Genomic DNA, 19,391 nt, shown 5'->3' on the forward strand with positions numbered 1-19,391 from the left:
GCCGCCGCCTCACGTGAGCAGCTACGGTGACAGCTGTCACCCATCACCTGAGACAGCTGACGGCAATCATCTGTGGGGTATATCAGCAGGACGGCACCTCCACCTCATTGCCGAGATATCGTTTCTACCTACGAGGTAACGTATCAAAGCTGACGGAGTGTATCCTTTTGGATTAGTGTATAGCTTGTGGATTACTGTTCCAACGAGAGGTGGAGGTAACTTCCCTGCTGTTCGGAGTCTTGGGTGCAAACGCGCCCCCATCTAACTGTTCTTTGTTCCTCGCCAGCAGTACCAGGTCCGACACGCGGAGGCAGTGGCCACCTGGGAGTTCGGGACTTGGCGGCTCCAGTATTTCCGGGGTCCTGTGGCGGAGGAAGCCGTGTGGTTCGGGTCTTACCTTGGAGAGGCGTCTCCTATCTTCGAGCCTGCCCACACGACACTTTTGTGAATTGACTGTTGTCCATTTCGTGATTGGTTGTATTCGTTGTGCACGTTCACAACAGTAAAGCCTTGTTATTTGACTTTCTCCATTGTCCGTTCATTTGCGCCCCCTGTTGTGGGTCCGTGTACTGACACTTTCCCAACAATAGTGGTTAGCACTCTTGCCTCACAGCAAGAAGATCATGGGTTCAATTTCCACCTGTGGCCTTTTTGTGTGGAGTTTGCATGTTCTCTCCATGTTTGCACTGGTTTCCTCTGACAATTAAAAAGGTGCAGGTTAGGTGAATTGGAAACTTTATAATTGTCCAGATCTTCCTTCCAAAAGAGGTCTTGATCTCAATGGGACTAACCTGGTTAGTTATAATAACAAAAACAATTCATTAACTCACACTCTGTTGGTGGAAGCTATATTTGGTAGGAGATCCCATAGTGCAAATCTCTCTTGACTCCTTTGGTCCTCCATTGTCATTACATTTGATTTCATCAATCACAAAAACTTCATTTGCAGCACAAATTTCAAAAAGAAACATTCTGATGTCAATTCTGTAAGTTCAGTCATGTTTTTTAGGTCTTGTTTCAACCCGGTCTCAACTACTTCAACATCCCAAAGTCTTGATCTTGATTCACACTCAACGCTTTAAGGTCTTGGTTTTGACTGACTCCATATAGGTTGTCTTGGCCCCATCCCTAAATAGTGAGAAATGATTGGAATTAGTTTTGTTTGGTGACTCATTTCCCTCTTAGCAACAGGAGGTTGATGGCAGTAATGTTGCTCCTTCATCATAAAAGTTACCAGTTGTGGTGGTTTATTTATTTATTTATTTGACAGGGACATTGCACAACAAATGTGTTGCACAGAACAGATTTAGCTACAAGCTAATTTTCATCTGTTGTTCACGGGCAGAAGCAAGAAACAGCAGGTCACAATGTACAAAATACTACAAAATATAAAAATAGATGCAACTCCCACAAGCACCAACAAGAACACAGCAACAGATTACTCACAATTAATTAATGTTCGCAGATCTGACCATCTTTCAACCATTTGTTTGTGTAAAATTTAAACTGTTGCAGTGTCTCTCTCTCTCTCAAACAGTCAAAGGTATAAAGTTCCACATCCCTGTAGCTTTGACAGAGAAGAAGTTTTGTCCAAATGTTGAGAACTTAAAATTCACAAAACAATCTCCTCTAGAGGAGGAACGTGTTGTTCTAAGTTCTGCTTCATCACACAATTTTACAAACAATTTCAGAGGCTGTGGTGCCAGATTATGAACAATTTTATACACTAAACTAACACTGGAAAGGAAAAGAAAATTTTATTTAGAATTTATATTTTTTCACAATGTTACAATAGCAGTATGAAAAAAGGTTTTTTTTAATCTAAAATTTTAAGAACCTGTTTACAAGACTTTTTAGTGGCTGTAACGCTGTGTTGGTCGACAAAGACCAGGTTATGATGCAATAAGTAAAATGTGAAAATATCATTGCATGCATGTAAAGATTAGCAGCATCTGTGCTCATCTGATTGCAAATATATCTAAACTGATGTAAAATAAATTTTACAGTATTGATTAGTTTAGAAATGTGCTTTTTAAAAGGACAGTGTCCTGTCCAATACCACACCTAAATATTTGACAGATTCCACTTCCCTACGTTTTTCTCCTTTTACAGTAATTTCTGGTGTAAGGTGAAGATTGTTTCTTTTAGAGAAAAATATGCTAACAGATTTGTTAAAATTTAATGTTAAACATGTTTGCACCATCCAATCTGAAATCTTTTCCATTCGCACATCACACATCTTATTAAGATGCTCCAAGGACATCTCACCTTAGAAGATCTGACTGGGTCTACCCTGGGGTTTCTTCGCAGAGTGCACTGCAGGGATTAATATTTGCTGTTGTTTTGGGATCATAATGGCATTGTATAGGAGGAACTGGTAGATCTGGCTGGGAAGAGGGTTCTGTGTTTTCTGGGTTACCATACATAGACTTCTGCCACCACAACCCAACTCAAAGAGTAACGTAAGGAAGGATTGATGATATAACTTGAAGATTTTCAGATAGAGATATTTCCAGGCACTAAGACTAATGGCAAAATTGGGCTTAACACACTCAGCACTCACACAGCGCTGGAGGAAATGTGGAGCACAAATTGTTAATCATATCCATACATCCATAAGTTCCTTCTGGGAGTACTCGGTTGGAACATGTAAAGAATGCATTTTTCATGATCCTACATAATGTAATACAAAGGCAACTCCCCAAGGGTGAATACAGAGCGGGGCTACAATTAGTTTAATACAAAGTTAGTTAGCTGCACTCATTTAGTGTATAAAATAAAGAACATAAAATGCAACACTCCTATATGTAAAATATGTAACTTGATGAGATGGAACAAATAACATCAAGGTCTCAAAAACCCTAGGCTATTTGCAATTATCCTCTCCGTTCTCACCTAACAAACTCAGTATGCATTCACTTCATATGTTTGTAAGTGTGCAGTGTAATTCCCTTCCCACAGAGGAAATCTTTCTCTAATTTATGACCATTTTCTTCAGTCATAAAAGTTAGACTTGATGCAGGCAGGTGGAATAATCTGATAGGAACTACAAAATGTTATATTCCATTTATATGAGTTCCTCGAATTTGTATAAATACAAAGGTAATAAAATCAGTAAACAATTTCAGGAATCACTGTGTGTGTGTGTGTGTGTGTGTGTGTGTGTGTGTGTGTGTGTGTGTGTGTGTGTGTGTGTGTGTGTGTGTGTGTGTGTGTGTGTGTGTGTGTGTGTGTGTGTGTGTGTGTGTGTGTGTGTGCGTGCATGTGTGTAGTTTTAGTCTGACAGAATCTCTAGTAGAGAAGCTTGAATCTTCGACTGGACTGGGTTGCTTGACGTGAGGACGTTTCGCTTCAAATCGCAGAAGCTTCCTCAGCTAAAATTCTTGCTCTGGTAGTCTGACGTCTGTCTTGACCCTTGTAGAGAAGAACAAACAGAAGCCACAAAAGCTGGAGTTTTAAACCTAACCAGACCCCTCCTACTGAGAGGCAGACTGCTATTGGCTAGTGACTAGACAATTGCTTTAATTAGCACCTATTGTGCTCTAGTTAGCACCATTCTAATGACAGGGAAGCTGTCCCTCCTAACGATGGGACTGACACCTCTCCTGACGACTCTCCTGACAAGTCTCCTGATGACGTGGATGACTTTTTGGGTTTTAAGCAGGAGGTGTCAGAAAAGCTACCACTGACAGAATCTCAGATTTTCTGACTTTATGTTGCTTAAACAAACCCAATGGTTCTGCTGCTGCATCTGCATCTGAATCTGCTCTTCAGGTACATGTTGTATTTATTATTATTATTATTATTATTATATTGGACAATGATGAGAGGTGGTTTTTGTCCGTGGTGTCTGTCTTCTGTCTGTGATGCAGGGACTTTGCCTATGTGGCGAGAGACAAAAACACAAGGGTGCTGAAATGCCACGTATTCCGATGTGATACCCCAGCTGCAGCCATCGCCACGAGTCTCCACGAAATCTGTTCTAAGGTGAGTAAAGGTCTTTTGGGACTAATAAAGAAAAGCATGTTTTGTTTTTTTTTCTTTTTTTAGTTGATTACCCAAGCTACTTTTTAAACTACTTTTATATAGTATGAATACTTAAGTGCTCTCCAACAGAAGGACACTGAAGTCCTCTGGTCTGAGCCCTCATTTATCAAACTGTGCAGAAAGGTTTCTAAATGCTGTCTTATGAATAAAATTTGGTATGTGTGTAAGCACAAAAAACTTATTTATATTTGTATTTACCAAACAGCCAAATGCCAGTCATATGCACGACGGTAAGTATCAGCTGGTGAAAAATCCCACATCCTAAAGCACATGCTTGTGCACGTTCATGGTCATTTGCATTCAGAAACACCCTCAACTAACCATATATGGTAACAACTCACACACAGTTCACCAATAGTTTTGAATGGAACCACTGGAAACGAGCATTCACTCCTGATGTCACATAAAAATCACTTATGGGCATATCTTTATTTGTAAGACACTCACCACAACAATTAGCATAAACCCTTCAAATGAATGGAATAACTACCAGTAGATAAATATTTATCATTACAGTTGTCCCAGAATCCTTTGTGCTCCTGTTACTTCACTGCACTGTTGTCTTTACTTAGATAAAATCTCCCCTAATGAAATTTGAGTAGTGAAAAATAATCTGGGCCTTGGAAACTATTGTAGCAGCAGGTGGAGATCAAGGTGTTTGTTGATAGTAAAGGTCTTTATTTATTTTTACTTTTATTCCAATGATGAAGTCAAAACCTGCTGTTCACTTCACACGGGTATCTTTTGTTAGTTTTGAGACCAATGAGGCTACACATCTGTTTCTAACAAGGTATAATTACTAATTATTTATTAATTAATTCATAGAACAAAAGACCGCATGTGGATGAAGTTGAATGTTGTGACAGAAACAATTTTGCAGTTTCCCTGTATTACCACTAAATGCTGTGTGTATGCATGGTCAGAGCTGTGTGTATATTTACACGCATTTCCAAGTATAAGCACAAAGTTGGTAAATTTCATACTTTGTGTAGCAAAATTCATCTGCACTGTTAAAGGACAAATCTGTGCAAATAACTGGTTGAGAAATGAGGCCCCATGATTTTTTTTTTTTTTTACACACACTGTCAAATTAAACCCCAAAATGTAGGCAGCAAATGGCAGGAGGTAGGTGCAATGCCAAGGATTTATTATTCCATACAAAATTTCAACGTGACAAGAAGTCCAAATAGCGGCAACACTGGGCTGAGGGAACAGAGTCCAAAACCTGAGAAACACAATGAAAAACAAACAACCAGCAAAACATGGAAAACAGGCGGTAATGGGTAATCACAAAATACTCACAGATCAGCACAGCAGCAAACACAGCGAATCTACAGGCAACAGACGAGGGGACAGGTGAGGGCTTAAATACAAAAATGAACTAATGAGCAACAGGTGTGTCAAATCAGGGGAAGGAGGAACAACACATACACATAAGAGCTGAATGAACACAAGGGGACAGAAAACTAAAACTGACATCAAGAGTAAATAGAAAATAAAACATAACAACAAGGATAACAAAATACAACAGAGAAAGTACAAGTAGCAAAACCAAAATATCTATCCAAGTGTGAGAATACAAAAAACAATGTGGAACTCAAAAATTGAATCGTGCACAGAGGCTAAACCAACATGAAACTAACACAGGAAAAGAGACTCAAATAATACAACAGGAGAACTGAACAATAACCAAAAACTAAAGCCAGGAAAATAAGTACAGTATAAACATAGAACTCAGTGAACATGTGCTAACCAGGAGAAAAATAAAACATGATAAATACCACAATGTTAGAACTCAAGGGCCAGGAATAGGAATAAGCCTTGGCTTATTTCTTTAGATTTTATTTTTTTTTCTTACTCTTGAACTGTTCGTGGTACTTAACATTTGCAGATAATAGGGGTTCTGTGTATTTCCAGGTGATTGTGGTGTGTGTAAAATTCTAATGTTGATATGGAAAATTGCTTCTTTTTTATAATCTAAAATCCCTAAAAGCTGAGTGAACAAGCATGTAGTCAGCTACAAAACCGAGACAACTAAAATGTCCCACCAAAAGCTGCCCAGTTTGACAGCATTAATGATCAGGAGTGCTGTGTCGCAGTGATGACAGAGGTATGGTTTACGAGAGAAAAACAGCTGAAGATGCTTTCCTGAGGTGAAATAAGATTCACAGTCACAAAAATCCAGTATTTCTTTAAAAATAAGATTTCAATGTGTGTGTGTGTGTGTGTGTGTGTGTGTGTGTGTGTGTGTGTGTGTGTGTGTGTGTGTGTGTGTGTGTGTGTGTGTGTGTGTGTGTGTGTGTGTGTGTGTGAGAGAGAGAGAGAGAGAGAGAGGGAGAGAGAGAGAGTTAAATCTCTCAGGGGCAGAAGTTGTGTACATACACACTCTGTCTAACACAGCCACAAAGATGACCTACGTTTGCTTTGTGGGGACACAAAACCATATGCGGTCGAAAGTCCAGCAATGACCTTGTAAAGGACGATCTACCTGAAACCGCCAAATTCCTTCCTGAGAAGCATGGTGACCCATTTAGAGAAGGGAAAGTTTCCCTTTAATTTCCTCTCATCACAAATGAAAGAAAGGTGGTGTGTCTCAGTCTACACTGCATGTGTGGAGTGGCTGGGAAGTGTGTTTCTGTGCCCATGACACCTTCCACCACCTATTTTAAACAGAATGTTCTCTTCACTGCAGCAAAGAAACTTGGTGACCCAAGTCCTGCAGCTACACAAAGCGCACAGAGCGTGTTTCCACTGTACGCGTGTGTACGTGTGCCTGCCTCTCGTTCCGTTTTCCCCCGTGAGCAGAGTTGCAGACTCACCACAGACACTGATTAATGACACCAACAATTAATCAAGCATCTCTTGCAGAAAGTGTTCAGCGACTCAGTGAAAGGACCGTGCAGAGTGTAGACGATTCTACATCTTTTGTATGCATACTGCAGTGGGGAAAAAAAAAACTTTTTTTTTTAAATTCTTGCTTTTAGAAGTCTTACAAAAAAAAAAGCCTTCACAGAGCCAGCTCAGCTGTTACACAGATAACAAGCAGCATGGTGCATTAGTGGTTTGTACTGTTGGCTCACAGCGAGAAGGTCATGGGATCGATTCCCACCGGTGGCCTTTCTCTGTGGGGTTTGCATGTTCCCCCTGTGTTTTTGTGGGTTCTCTCCGGCTTCCTCCCACATCCAAAGACATGCAGGTTAGGTGGACTGGAAACTTTAAATTGTGTGTTGGTGTGAATGTGTTCATTTTTCTATATGTGGCCCTGCGACAGAGGTCCTGTCCAGAGTGTACCCTGCCTAACACCCTATAAGACTGCTGGGATAGGCTCCAGCCCCTGTGACCTGATCTTGGATAAGCAGTTGAAGGGTGTGTGTGTGTGTGTGTGTGTGTGTGTGTGTGTGTGTGTGTGTGTGTGTGTGTGTGTGTGTGTGTGTGTGTGTGTGTGTGTGTGTGTGTGTGTGTGTGTGTGTGTGTAAAGTGAAGTATGATCCAGTAACGGGGCTTACAACTGGCTGTACCCTATGTGGCTTTTGTTGTTGTTTATTATTATTATTAGTATTATTATTATTATTATTTGTTTAAAGATTATCCTTTGGCAAGGCAGATTGTCATAAAATTACATTTTGTAGCATAGCTAGCTACTGAGCGTGATGTACTATCACAGACAATGTAAAGCTCATTGGGACATTTAATGTGTTTTGGGGCTTTTCTGTGTGCGTGTGTATATGTATATATATATATATATATATATATATATATATATATATATATATATATATATATATATATATATATATATATATATATATATATATATATATATATATAGTAGTGTTCAGAATAATAGTAGTGCTAAGTGACTAAAAAGATTAATCCAGGTGTTGAGTATATTTCTTATTGTTACATGGGAAACAAGGTACCAGTAGATTCTCACAAATCCAACAAGACCAAGCTTTCATGATATGCACACTCTAAAGGCTATGAAATTGGGCTATTAGCACAAAAAAGCAGAAAAGGGGGTGTTCACAATAATAGTAGCATCTGCTGTTGACACTACAAACTCAAAACTATTATGTTCAAACTGCTTTTTTTAGCAATCCTGTGAATCACTAAACTAGTATTTAGTTGTATAACCACAATTTTTCATGATTTCTTCACATCTGCAAGGCATTAATGTTGTTGGTTTGGAACCAAGATTTTGCTCGTTGACTAGTGTGCTTGGGGTCATTGTCTTGTTGAAACACCCATTTCAAGGGCATGTCCTCTTCAGCATAAGGCAACATGACCTCTTTAAGTATTTTGACATATCAATCAATCAATCAATCAATCAATCAATTTTTTTATATAGCGCCAAATCACAACAAACAGTTGCCCCAAGGCGCTTTATATCATATCCAAACTGATCCATGATACCTGGTATGCGATATATAGGCCCAACACCATAGTAGGAGAAACATGCCCATATCATGATGCTTGCACCACCATGCTTCACTGTCTTCACTGTGAACTGTGACTTGAGTTTGGGGGTCGTCTCACAAACTGTCTGTGGCCCTTGGACCCAAAAAGAACAATTTTACTCTCATCAGTCCACAAAATATTCCTCCATTTCTGTTTAGGCCAGTTGATGTGTTCTTTGGCAAATTGTAACCTCTTCTGCACGTCTTTTATTTAACAGAGGGACTTTGCGGGGGATTCTTGCAAATAAATTAGCTTCACACAGGTGTATTCTAACTGTCACAGCACTTACAGGTAACTCCAGACTGTCTTTGATCATCCTGGAGCTGATCAATGGGTGAGCCTTTGCCATTCTGGTTATTCTTTTGTCCATTTTGATGGTAGACCTGTCTCACCTGTCTCACCCGGACAACTGAGAGCCTACACAGAAACATCCATTTTGTCTCACCTGTCTCACCTGGACAACTGAGAGCCTACACAGAAACATCCATTTTGATGGTTGTTTTCCATTTTCTTCCGCGCGTCTCTGGTTTTTTTGTCCATTTTAAAGCATTGGAGATCATTGTACATGAACAGCCTATAATTTGTTGCACCTGTGTATACGTTTTCCCCTCTCCAATGAACTTTTTAATCAAACTATGCTGTTCTTCTGAACAATGTCTTGAACGTCCCAATTTCCTCAGGCTTTCAAAGAGAAAAGCATGTTCAACAGGTGCTGGCTTCATCCTTACATAGGGGACACCTGATTCACACCTGTTTGTTCCACAAAATTGACGAACTTGTTTGTTTTTAGTCACATAGCACTACTATTATTCTGAACACTACTGTGTGTATATATATATATATATATTTACTTTCAGAACTTTCTGTTACTGCATACAACGAGAAGCAGAATTAATTGAATCTCTGCATTATTTAGTTATACAACCCCAATTCCAATGAAGTTGGGACATTGTGTAAAATGTAAATAAAAACAGAATCCAATGATTTGCTAATCCTCTTCAACCTATATTCAGTTGAATACACCACAAAGACAAGATATTTATTGTTTTTGTGTAAATATTTGCTCATTTTGAAATGGATGCCTGCAACACGTTTCAAAAAAGCTGGGACAGTGGTATGTTTACCACTGTGTTACATCACCTTTCCTTCTAACAACACTCGATAAGCGTTTGGGAACTGAGGACACTAATTGTTGAAGCTTTGTAGGTGGAATTCTTTCCTATTCTTGCTTGATGTACGACTTCAGTTGTTCAACAGTCCCGGGTCTCTGTTGTCATATTTTGTGCTTCATAATGTGCCACACATTTTCAATGGGCGACCGGTCTGGACTGCAGGCAGGCCAGTCTAGTACCCACTCTTTGACTACGAAGCCACGATGTTGTAACATGTGCAGAATGTGGCTTGGCATTGTCTTGCTGAAATAAGCAGGGACGTCCCTGAAAAAGACATTGCTTGGATGGCAGCATGTGTTGCTCCAAAACCTGGATGTACCTTTCAGCATTGATGGTGCCATCACAGATGTGTAAGTTGCCCATGTCATGGGCATTAACACACCCGCATACATCACAGATGCTGGCTTTTGAACTTTGCACTGGTAACAATCTGGATGGTCTTTTCCCTCTTTTGTCTGGAGGACACGACGTCCATGATTTCCAAAAACAATTTGAAATGTGGACTCATCAGACCACAGCACACTTTTCACTTTGTGTCTGTCCATTTCAAATGAGCTCGGGCCCAGAGATGGCGGCGGCGTTTCTGGATGTTGTTGATGTATGGCTTTCGCTTTGCATGGTAGAGTTTTAACTTGCACTTGTAGATGTAGCGATGAACTGTGTTAACTGACAGTGGTTTTCTGAAGTGTTCCTGAGCCCATGCGGTAAGATCCTTTACACAGTGATGTCGGTTTTTAATGCAGTGCCGACTGAGGGATCGAAGGTCACAGGCATTCAATGTTGGTTTTTGGCCTTGCTGCTTACGTTTAGAAAGTTCTCCAGATTCTCTGAATCGTCTGAATCGATTATATTATGGACTGTAGGTGATGGAATCCCTAAATTCCTTGCAATTGAACGTTGAGAAACATTGTTAAACTGTTGACTATTTTTTCACGTAGTTGTTCACAAAGTGGTGATTCTCACCCCATCTTTGCTTGTGAATGGCTGAGCCTTTTGGGGATGCTTCTTTTATACCCAATCATGACACTCACCTGTTTCCAATTATTTGTTCTTTGAGCATTCATCAAATTTTGTTGATGATGCTCTGGAATTTTGTTGTGTTACAGCCTTATTCCAAAATGGATGAAATTCAGTTTTTTCCACAGTTACAATAATAATCCAACAAAAAGAAAAAGACTTTTGTCAAGGTTAGAGTGCATCTCTGCATCCAACAAGGAGCTCCAAAGTAGTGCATCATCACAGAGGATGAATGCTTTTGTTGATGAAGTCTTTTGTTGCCCCATCCCAACTTTTTTGAAATGTGTTGCAGGCATCCATTCCAAAATGAGAAAATATTTGCACAAAAACAAAAAAAGTCTATCAGTTTGAACATTAAATATCTTGTCTTAGTGGTATATTCAATTGAATATATGTTTAATAGGATTTGCAAATCAATGTATTCTGTTTTTATTTACATTTTACACAACGTCCCAACTTCATTGGAATTGGGGTTGTAGTGCAAACACTGTATTATTGAGCAGAAGCCAAAAGGAACATTTATGTTACTGTATGAGGCACAAAGCACTCAAGAGTAAACTGATTCTTGTTGTCACCACTAAGTAGATGAAGAATCTCTTAACCCCCTACCCCCCGCCTCATTGTGGCTTGTCAGTATCTCACAAATAAAAAGTGAAATTTCCCATGATGGGATATACAGGCTTAGAAGTGGTTAATAGAAGACCTAGCTGAGACATGTATGCACATCATTTACAGGCTATATCCTAAGTTGTTCAGTGGGGTCATATTAGTCTTGAACAGTTGAGTTATGATGTGCATACATGTCTAAAGCCCCTGTCATACATAGCAAGAATGTGTGCGTGTGTGTGTGTGTGTGTGCATAACACTGCATGGGCCACTAAGTGCGCATGTAGGGCGCACATGTGCGCACCTGCCACTGGACAAGTGGACAGCTTCACTCAAAGTTTGTTGGCAGTTGGGCCATGCTGTCCCCTGCTTCAGAAGGAACGCCTTTCCAGGGAACTTTCTTTTTTCTTGTTTGCACACTTTAGCAGCACAACGTAACTCTGGACACCGCGATGGTTGGATTATCACATGGAATTAATTTTTTTTCTTTTGGGTGAGAGGATTCTAATCGCAGGCTGCTGTCTCGGCTTCATGTCCATGTGCGCGCTGTGAAACATCCTGGACCGCTGTTGAAGGTAAGATGCATGTTTATTAATGGTGTAACAGCCTGGCACAAGTTCCATGTTATATCTCCTCCAGGGTTAGAAGGTGAACATTTATTACAACGTGAGATCTGTTCAGCTTTGAGCCTGACACGCGCTGCATAGCACAGAGAGGTGCAGCTGTCCTTGTTATATACAGTTATGATGGAGACAATAGTTCACATTATTTACGTCGTCCATGGGAAGGAATGGACAAATATCTGTACTGTAAAGTCTATTGTGGATATAACAGCCACAGCGCTCCCAGACAAAAAAGTTTAACAGAAAATAAATGTAATGTTTCGGTCGGACGCCCTTCATCAGACAGACGAAGAAAATTATGGCCCAGAGAATTATGAACATGTGTGTCACACTTGGGGCCGCCAGCCGATTTTGACCAACTGTGTCGACTTCCGCAGATGGCTGTCAGAACGTTTTGGAAATGAAATCTGACACTTTTCGGATGTGCGCCAATTCATAACCCAGACGACACTCTGTGTGATTCCAGCTATGTGTGACTGGGGTATAAGCTAGGTCCTGGACTATCTGTTCAGAGCTATGCGTGTGCACATTTACTTCAATAAATGTTATTAAACATTTTAAAACTATACATTTTTGAAACATCCTAGTGAGCCTTATCTTAGACTAGTCTGCCTCCTCATTGCTGTGCTGGCTGTCCCACAAAGTGCACAGAACTGACATGCAGAGGAGTATGAAAGAGTAGTATGACAGGTTATTCTCACTTTTTTCATGAGTGTAGTCTTTCAGTTTCAGAACATGATTTATTAATTTGTTTGGTCTGTAAGCCTTAGTGACCACCTCATTCAAATCTTCTTCTTGTTTGTCAGCAGTTGGCATCAAGATTAACGGCATATTACCACCGCTTCTGCTCCGCCATGAGACGGTACCTCTTTCAGATCAACAGGTGTAGATTGTTCAATTTTGTGGCCGTAGGTGGTTATGCAGTATCAAAATATAAGTCGCAGGACCAGCCAAACAAGTTAAAAAAGTAACTTATAGTCCACAAAATACTGTATATAGATACATCACTACAATCGAGTTTAAATCAAACATTCAAGATGTGCTTGTACAGTGCATCCAGAAAGTATTCACAGCACTTCGCGTTTTCCACATTTTGTTGTGTTACAGCCTTATTCCAAAATGGATGAAATTCATTTTTTACCACAGTTACAATAATAATCCAACAAAATACTTTTGTCAAGTTTAGAGTGCATCTCTGCATCTAACAAGGAGCTCCAAAGTAGTGCATCATCACAGAGGATAACTCAAAGGGTGAATGTATCAGGTCAAGAACCAACTGTTCTGGCAGAATCTTTAAAAAGGTGCTGCACTCTGTTCAAGGCTCCACCAGAACTGTGTGTTCCAGATCTGATCCTTCTGCTCCAAGATCCATCAGGGCCTGTAGTTTTGTTTTTTTGTTTTGTTTTGTTTGTTTTTTTCACCTAAAAATATTTTAATGTGTTTTGCTAATCAATTTTGAGAATTTTAATCTTCTTGAAACTTTCATTCTGTCCGTCCTTCACCCTTGACTTGCCTTCTCCACACCAGCTTTAACCCTTTGATTCAATTGCCTCACTGTAAACATTTTTCACCCTCATTCTCCTTTCTTTCCTAGATGGATTCTGTGTTTCCTCACGGTCTCCTCTCTGTGTTCCAATCTTCTTTTCTAGATTATGGCTGAAAGGAAAAGTGCCAAGGCTGCAGCTGGCAGCTCCTTGCAGACGGGCGCCGATGTTCCCCTACAAGGTAACCACCCATGCGCACACATCCTTTTGAGACACTCGTCTGTGTCGGTGGGATTTGTCAGCAATATGCATCTTTTATTTGATACTTCAGAATTCCTCCACATCTTAAGCGTCATCATCTTATTTTATTTTTCTTAAAGAACTTAGAGGCTCAGGAGCGAATGTGTATGTGTTGTTGATTGAAAAAGATTTGGAGTTTGGTTATTCACAGATAATGCTGAGTGTGGAACAACTCCGTGCAACATTTAGCATTTCACAACCAAGTCCCACTGCTTATTCCTCTCAGTCCTAAGTAATTATAGGAGGAAAGAGAGAAAAACACAAGAGCAATTCATCCTCTGCTGTAACATCAGCTGGTGTGTGTATCCCCTCAGCACAGGGTAAAGGCATCAGAATAAAAAAAGAAGTGTATCGGCTCTTCACTTACACAGGCAGTTGACCTCATGAAAACCCAATTAGTGTTTCTTTGTGATGAGGTCTCACAGTCTGTAGCCATTATCCCAACACCATGATCAAATCTATTGTCGAAAAAACCCACACTTATTTAAAAGTCTAACCGTTGTCTTTTAAGCCCCTTTCACACCGGGGCTGCTCCCGGTTGCTCCCGGTTGCGCCGTGCGTCATTATGACGACGCCGCGTGGAAGCAACTCAGTGCCCAGACGATGCAGCTCGGCGCCACAACAGCACGAGGGCGCAAAGGAGGAAGCAAGTCGGGCGCCAAAAAATGAAATCTGTTTAATTTTTTTGGCGTCCTGTGCTCGACACAGAAAGGAAGTGGTTCCAGCGCAAGCCGGGGCAAAGAGGCGTAATTCGGGGCAAAGAGGCGTTACCCGGCGTGACTCGGAGCCAATTTATGATTCCTGCTGTGTTCCGTTGTTCCCACAGTATAAATCACGCAGGATTGTTTTTATACCGTGTACTCAATGCAGTAAAAACTACACGCTGAAAAAAAAAAAATGCTGACTGATTGCCAGAAATATCCAGTAAAAAGTCCAGACATCTCTAGTCCACTCATGGACGTTCGTTCACGCGCGCACATGTGAACAATTAAAAGAAAAAAAAAGTCTGGCTTCAGGCATTATTTCCTTGTTCTCTGCTCAAACTCTCACATCACAGTTAAAAAAAAGGACAAAAAAGGACATAAGTCCTGAGACAGGACATGTCAACATCAAGTAGAACTCCAGACATCTCCGCATTGCTTGACGGTTCGCTCACGTGCGCGCATCTTGCGGTCAAAGGAGGAAAGAAAAGAAAAAAATTGTCTGCAGGCAGTTAGTTCCTTTCTCTCCTCACTCTCTCATCACAGTTAAAAAAGGACATAAGTCCAGGACATGTCAACATCAAGTAGAACTCCAACAATCTCCACATTTGCGCAAGGACGGTCCGTGCGCACGCGCATCTTGCGGTCAAGGGAGGAAAGATAAACTATAACAGAACTCAGAGCGCAGCCCTGCAGCTCAGCACAACAAGCAGAAGAGAAGACAGACTGTGCACTCTGACTTCTCTGTGCAGAGAACCTGCAGGCTGCGTTCTCACCTCCTCTCTGCCCCCTGCTGCGCGCACCTGACGCAGAAATTCCTGCGTCATCATGACGCCACAGGGAGCAACTGGGAGCAGCCCCGGTGTGAAAGGGGCTTTAGCTTTAAAACCAGTAGTATCCAGTTAGAGGTGCTTCCCCTGCAGTACAAAGCGCCTGTCCTTCCCTTGATAGTGATTTTCTATTTGTTGTCTTTGTAGTATCTCCATGGTTTCAGTAGCTACTGCCTGCTGTCACCATTATCATCCTACTTTACAAGAAGCAGTGGTACCTTTTTCAGTCTCCTCTGCAGGAATGCACATAAAGAGAGAAAGTAAGAGACATTAGGATGATTATTACTGCAACTTAAAAATGAAATAATGTAATTATCATCCATCCATCCATTTTCTATACCTGCTTACTCCAGCTAAGAGTCACAGGGGGGCTAGAGGCTATCCCAGCAGTCATAGGGTGTGTACACCCTGGGCAGAAAGCCAGTATGTCGCGGGGCCACAAATAGACAGACAAACGCATTCACACCCGCACGCACACCTACGGACAATTTAAAGTTTCCAATTTACCTAACATGCATGTCTTTGGATGTGGGAGGAAGCCGGAGCACCCGTAGGGATCCCACGCAAAAAGGGAGAGCCCATGCAAACTCCACACAGAAAGGCTCCTGTGTGGGAAGCGATCCTACAACCTTCTTGCTGTGAGGCAACAATGCTAAACACTAAGCCACCATGCTGCCATTTCACTCACTCACTCACTCATCTTCAACCGCTTATTCCAATTAAGGGTCGCAAGGGCTGGAGCCGATCGCAGCAGTCATAGAGCAGGAGGCAGGGTACATCCTGGACAGGATGCTCGTCTGTCGCAAGGCCACATATAGACAAACAAACACATTAACACCCGCACGCACACCTACAGACAATTAAATTTTCCGATCCACCTAACCTGCATGTCTGTGGATGTGGGAGGAAGCTGGAAGCACCCAGAGAGAACCTATGTGAAGAGGGGGAGAACACGCAAACTCCATACAGAAAGGCCACAGGTGGGAATCGAACCCATGACCTTCTTGCTGTGAGGCTAATAGTACTATCCACTACTCCACTGTGCTGCCCATGCTGCCAGTTATGATAATAAATGATCCAAAACCCAGTTCATGTGAATAGCTGCCATCTTACCTTAGCCTGGCTGTGCTCTGTTGGTGCTCTTCATTGTGAGTTGAGTTGAATTGGTCTTTTAAAAAGCTTATGTGCATTTAGTGAGGTAAATGTGCCCATTGACACAGTCTGTTCAAGCAGATACTTCTAATGATGTTTTCACTTGTTTAATGCTGACAAGAAGTAGTTTATTCTGCCCGTTTAATAACTTTGATAAGCTGGTTCGCTTCTGCTTGCTGTTGCCATGTTTGTGTTCTCAATAAATAATGTGCCAATTAACTCATTTTTGTCCTGAGTGAAAAGACCCCTACAACATCTAAAACTAGAGCCTAAGTTGAAAAAACACAAACGTCTCCTTCAGTTAAACCCCTGCGTATCTGCTCCATTTCTTGTGCATGGAAAAGAATTCTGCCTGGATGACACCACTTCACAGCAGCTGGATGTTTATTAAATCTTGTGTTCATGTTATATGAGAAGATTAGCAAGAAAACCAAGAGAAGGCAGTGTTGTTTCTGCTGTTATTTGACCTCATCAGATGTCATGGCACAGGATGTACTCTTGGATAAATCCCAGCTTTCATCATTTGGTGTTCTCTACCAGCACAATGGTTTTGAAATGAAACAGTCAAGATGTGGTCCAAAGGGACACTTAATTATTTACACTCAAAGAAGAGGATCTGGAATTCTCTGAAAGTATTTTACTGCAAAGGATTTGCAACAAACTACCAACAATTCATGCTGTTTTTGTTGTCCAGTTATATCTGACACCGTAAAATTAAGGGTGTATATTAAAGTACCCATTTTTCAAACACATTTCACATAACTTTAATGTAAACACTCAAAATGAAGCTCTAAAAAATATATACTGCAGGCCTTAATTCTCAAAATCTACTGCTCAGATCTGGTTTATTATTTATTTATTTATTTGGTCCCACATTATTCTTTTTATTGTGGTCAATATCAGATTTCACTATGAACTGTTCACCATCCTGAACCTGCATGTGCAAAAAAAACCAAAGATATCACCAGAGACTACACTGTATAATTTTTAAAAAACACATTTCAGTTATTGAAAAAAGTCACACGACTGCTGTCTTCAAATATTAATTTTTCTCTGCACTTTTCAATGAATGTTCCTCAACACAAAGCTCTGTGACTCAACGGATTATAATAATGACAACAGGTGCGCTTTCATTGAGATGCTGCAAGCTGTACCAGCCAAAAAGAAAGAAAAGAAAAAATGTGCATGCATACACATGCAAAAACAAAAATCCAAAATGATTGTGCAGTGCAAATATCCAAAAAAAGTTACACAATATGTAATTTACATATGTGTGACTTCTTGTCCCCTCATTCCAGTAAAAGGTGTTAAATATTTAGTGTTGCCTGTATGCTGTTGGATTTTTAATTTAACCTTTTTTAACCAGGTTAGTCCCATTGAGATCAAGATCTCATTTACAAGGGAGACCTGGACAATTTAAAGTTTCCAATCCACCTAACCTGCATGTCTTTAGATGTGGATGGAAACCAGAGCACCCCGGGGAAACCCACGCAAACACGAGGAGAACATGCAAAATCTACCCAGAAAGGCCACAGGTGGGAATCGATCCCGTGACCTTCTTGCTGTGAGGCAGTAGTGCTAATCACTAATCCACCGTACTGCTGGATGAGGATAATTTTTCTATTTTCACTGCCTCATGATCATGGCAAGCATGATCCACAGCTGCACAAATATTTGACTGCTCAGTTATTTTAATGCCAGGATAAACAAAATATAATGCAGATTATTTCCTTTGTGGGGGTGAACAGTGTGAAAATTGGCTTCAGTAGCTCAGACTGGTGGAATGCAGATGTGAACAGCTCTGCAAGTGATGAGATGAAATTCTTGTCACATGCTCTGGTCAGGGCCAGGAGTGGTGGAATCGTGAATTCACCTTTATTTCATCCACTTAAAGGCGTGGACAGATATTTGCATGTAGATGTTTGTGACTTGTGCGCTTCACACTGATCTGAAAAAAATCTGATCTGAGGGTAACACTTTACTTGATGGTATTGTCATAATAGTAACAGTTATGACAGTGTCATGTCACTATTATGACGATACTTTCAAGTAAAGTGTTACTGATCTGCGCTAGATTAAAGGTCCACTTCTGAAGACATTTTTTCATACTATTACTACTAATAATACTACTTAATAATAATAATAATAATAATAATAATAATGATTTCAACAACTAAAATGTTTATAAAGAATTTAAATGTTAGAAAGAATTTGTTACATTTATAAACAATGTAGATTAGAAATGGTACATTTTACTGTTACAGTGCTGTCAAGAGTTAAATATAAGGTCACGAAAAACTGTCTTTATTTTATTTTAATTTATTATTAAACACGTATTTATGTCCACTTAAGAAAGGGTGACTATAATGTGAGAATTGACAAAAAGGGTTATCATGTTCATGCTGAGGTGGCGGGGGGGGATTGTCGGCATCTGCTGAAAGTAACTAGTAGTCTAACTTAGTTACTTTTAAAACTGAGTAATCAGTAAAATAACTAAGTTACTTTTTCAAGGAGTAATCAGTAATTTGACTACTTTTTCAAAGTAACTGTGGCAACACTGGTCAGTCATCAGATTGAGAGGCTCACAACAATGCAAATTTTGTGCTTTTCTGGAAAAAAAAAATCAGGCAAAAACATGCTTTGTCTGCAAATATTCCTCTTTTTTAAACAATTGTTCAAGTGCCTTCTGTGGGAAGGGAAAAATTGAGGTTCTGTGGGGGTCCACGGGTCATTTATGTTTGAGGCCACTGTTATAGATCACTGTGGAAACCTGCACATCTAGTTTTTAATCCAAAAATGTGCTGCTTTCTTAAACTCTTCATGCTTATGAAAATATGTTTTCATACCCTCATCAACACCACCATAAATATTAAAATATTCATAACTGTTTGTTTATTTTTCTAGTTTAAGCCAATTATCAAGTGTGGACTTCTTTTTTTATTTGTGTTAGATATTGCTGTTTGATCAAATTTCCTGTGGTGCATTTGCATGTGTGCTTGTC

The 19,391-nt window shown here is 40.3% G+C and overlaps 1 protein-coding gene and 1 long non-coding RNA gene across 6 annotated transcripts in view; one reads left to right on the forward strand and one right to left on the reverse strand.

Moving 5' to 3' along the window:
• LOC117519877 (amyloid-beta A4 precursor protein-binding family B member 2) overlaps positions 1-19,391 on the forward strand; it is a 123,867-nt gene that overhangs the window by 95,963 nt on the left and 8,513 nt on the right. For all 5 annotated transcript variants that reach the window (XM_034181145.1, XM_034181144.1, XM_034181146.1 and 2 more), the window contains 2 exons: positions 3,873-3,987; positions 13,573-13,648. In XM_034181145.1, coding sequence (XP_034037036.1) covers positions 3,873-3,987; positions 13,573-13,648 — 191 coding nt within the window. The remainder of the gene's footprint in view (positions 1-3,872; positions 3,988-13,572; positions 13,649-19,391) is intronic.
• On the reverse strand, positions 1,367-19,241 carry LOC117519880. Its single transcript, XR_004563470.1, has 3 exons — positions 18,949-19,241; positions 9,140-9,143; positions 1,367-1,379 (listed from the first exon to the last, which is right to left on the reverse strand). It is a non-coding gene; the product is annotated as an uncharacterized LOC117519880 (long non-coding RNA).

This window comes from Thalassophryne amazonica, chromosome 11 (genome assembly GCF_902500255.1).
Source record: "Thalassophryne amazonica chromosome 11, fThaAma1.1, whole genome shotgun sequence".
Taxonomy (NCBI): Eukaryota; Metazoa; Chordata; class Actinopteri; order Batrachoidiformes; family Batrachoididae; genus Thalassophryne; species Thalassophryne amazonica.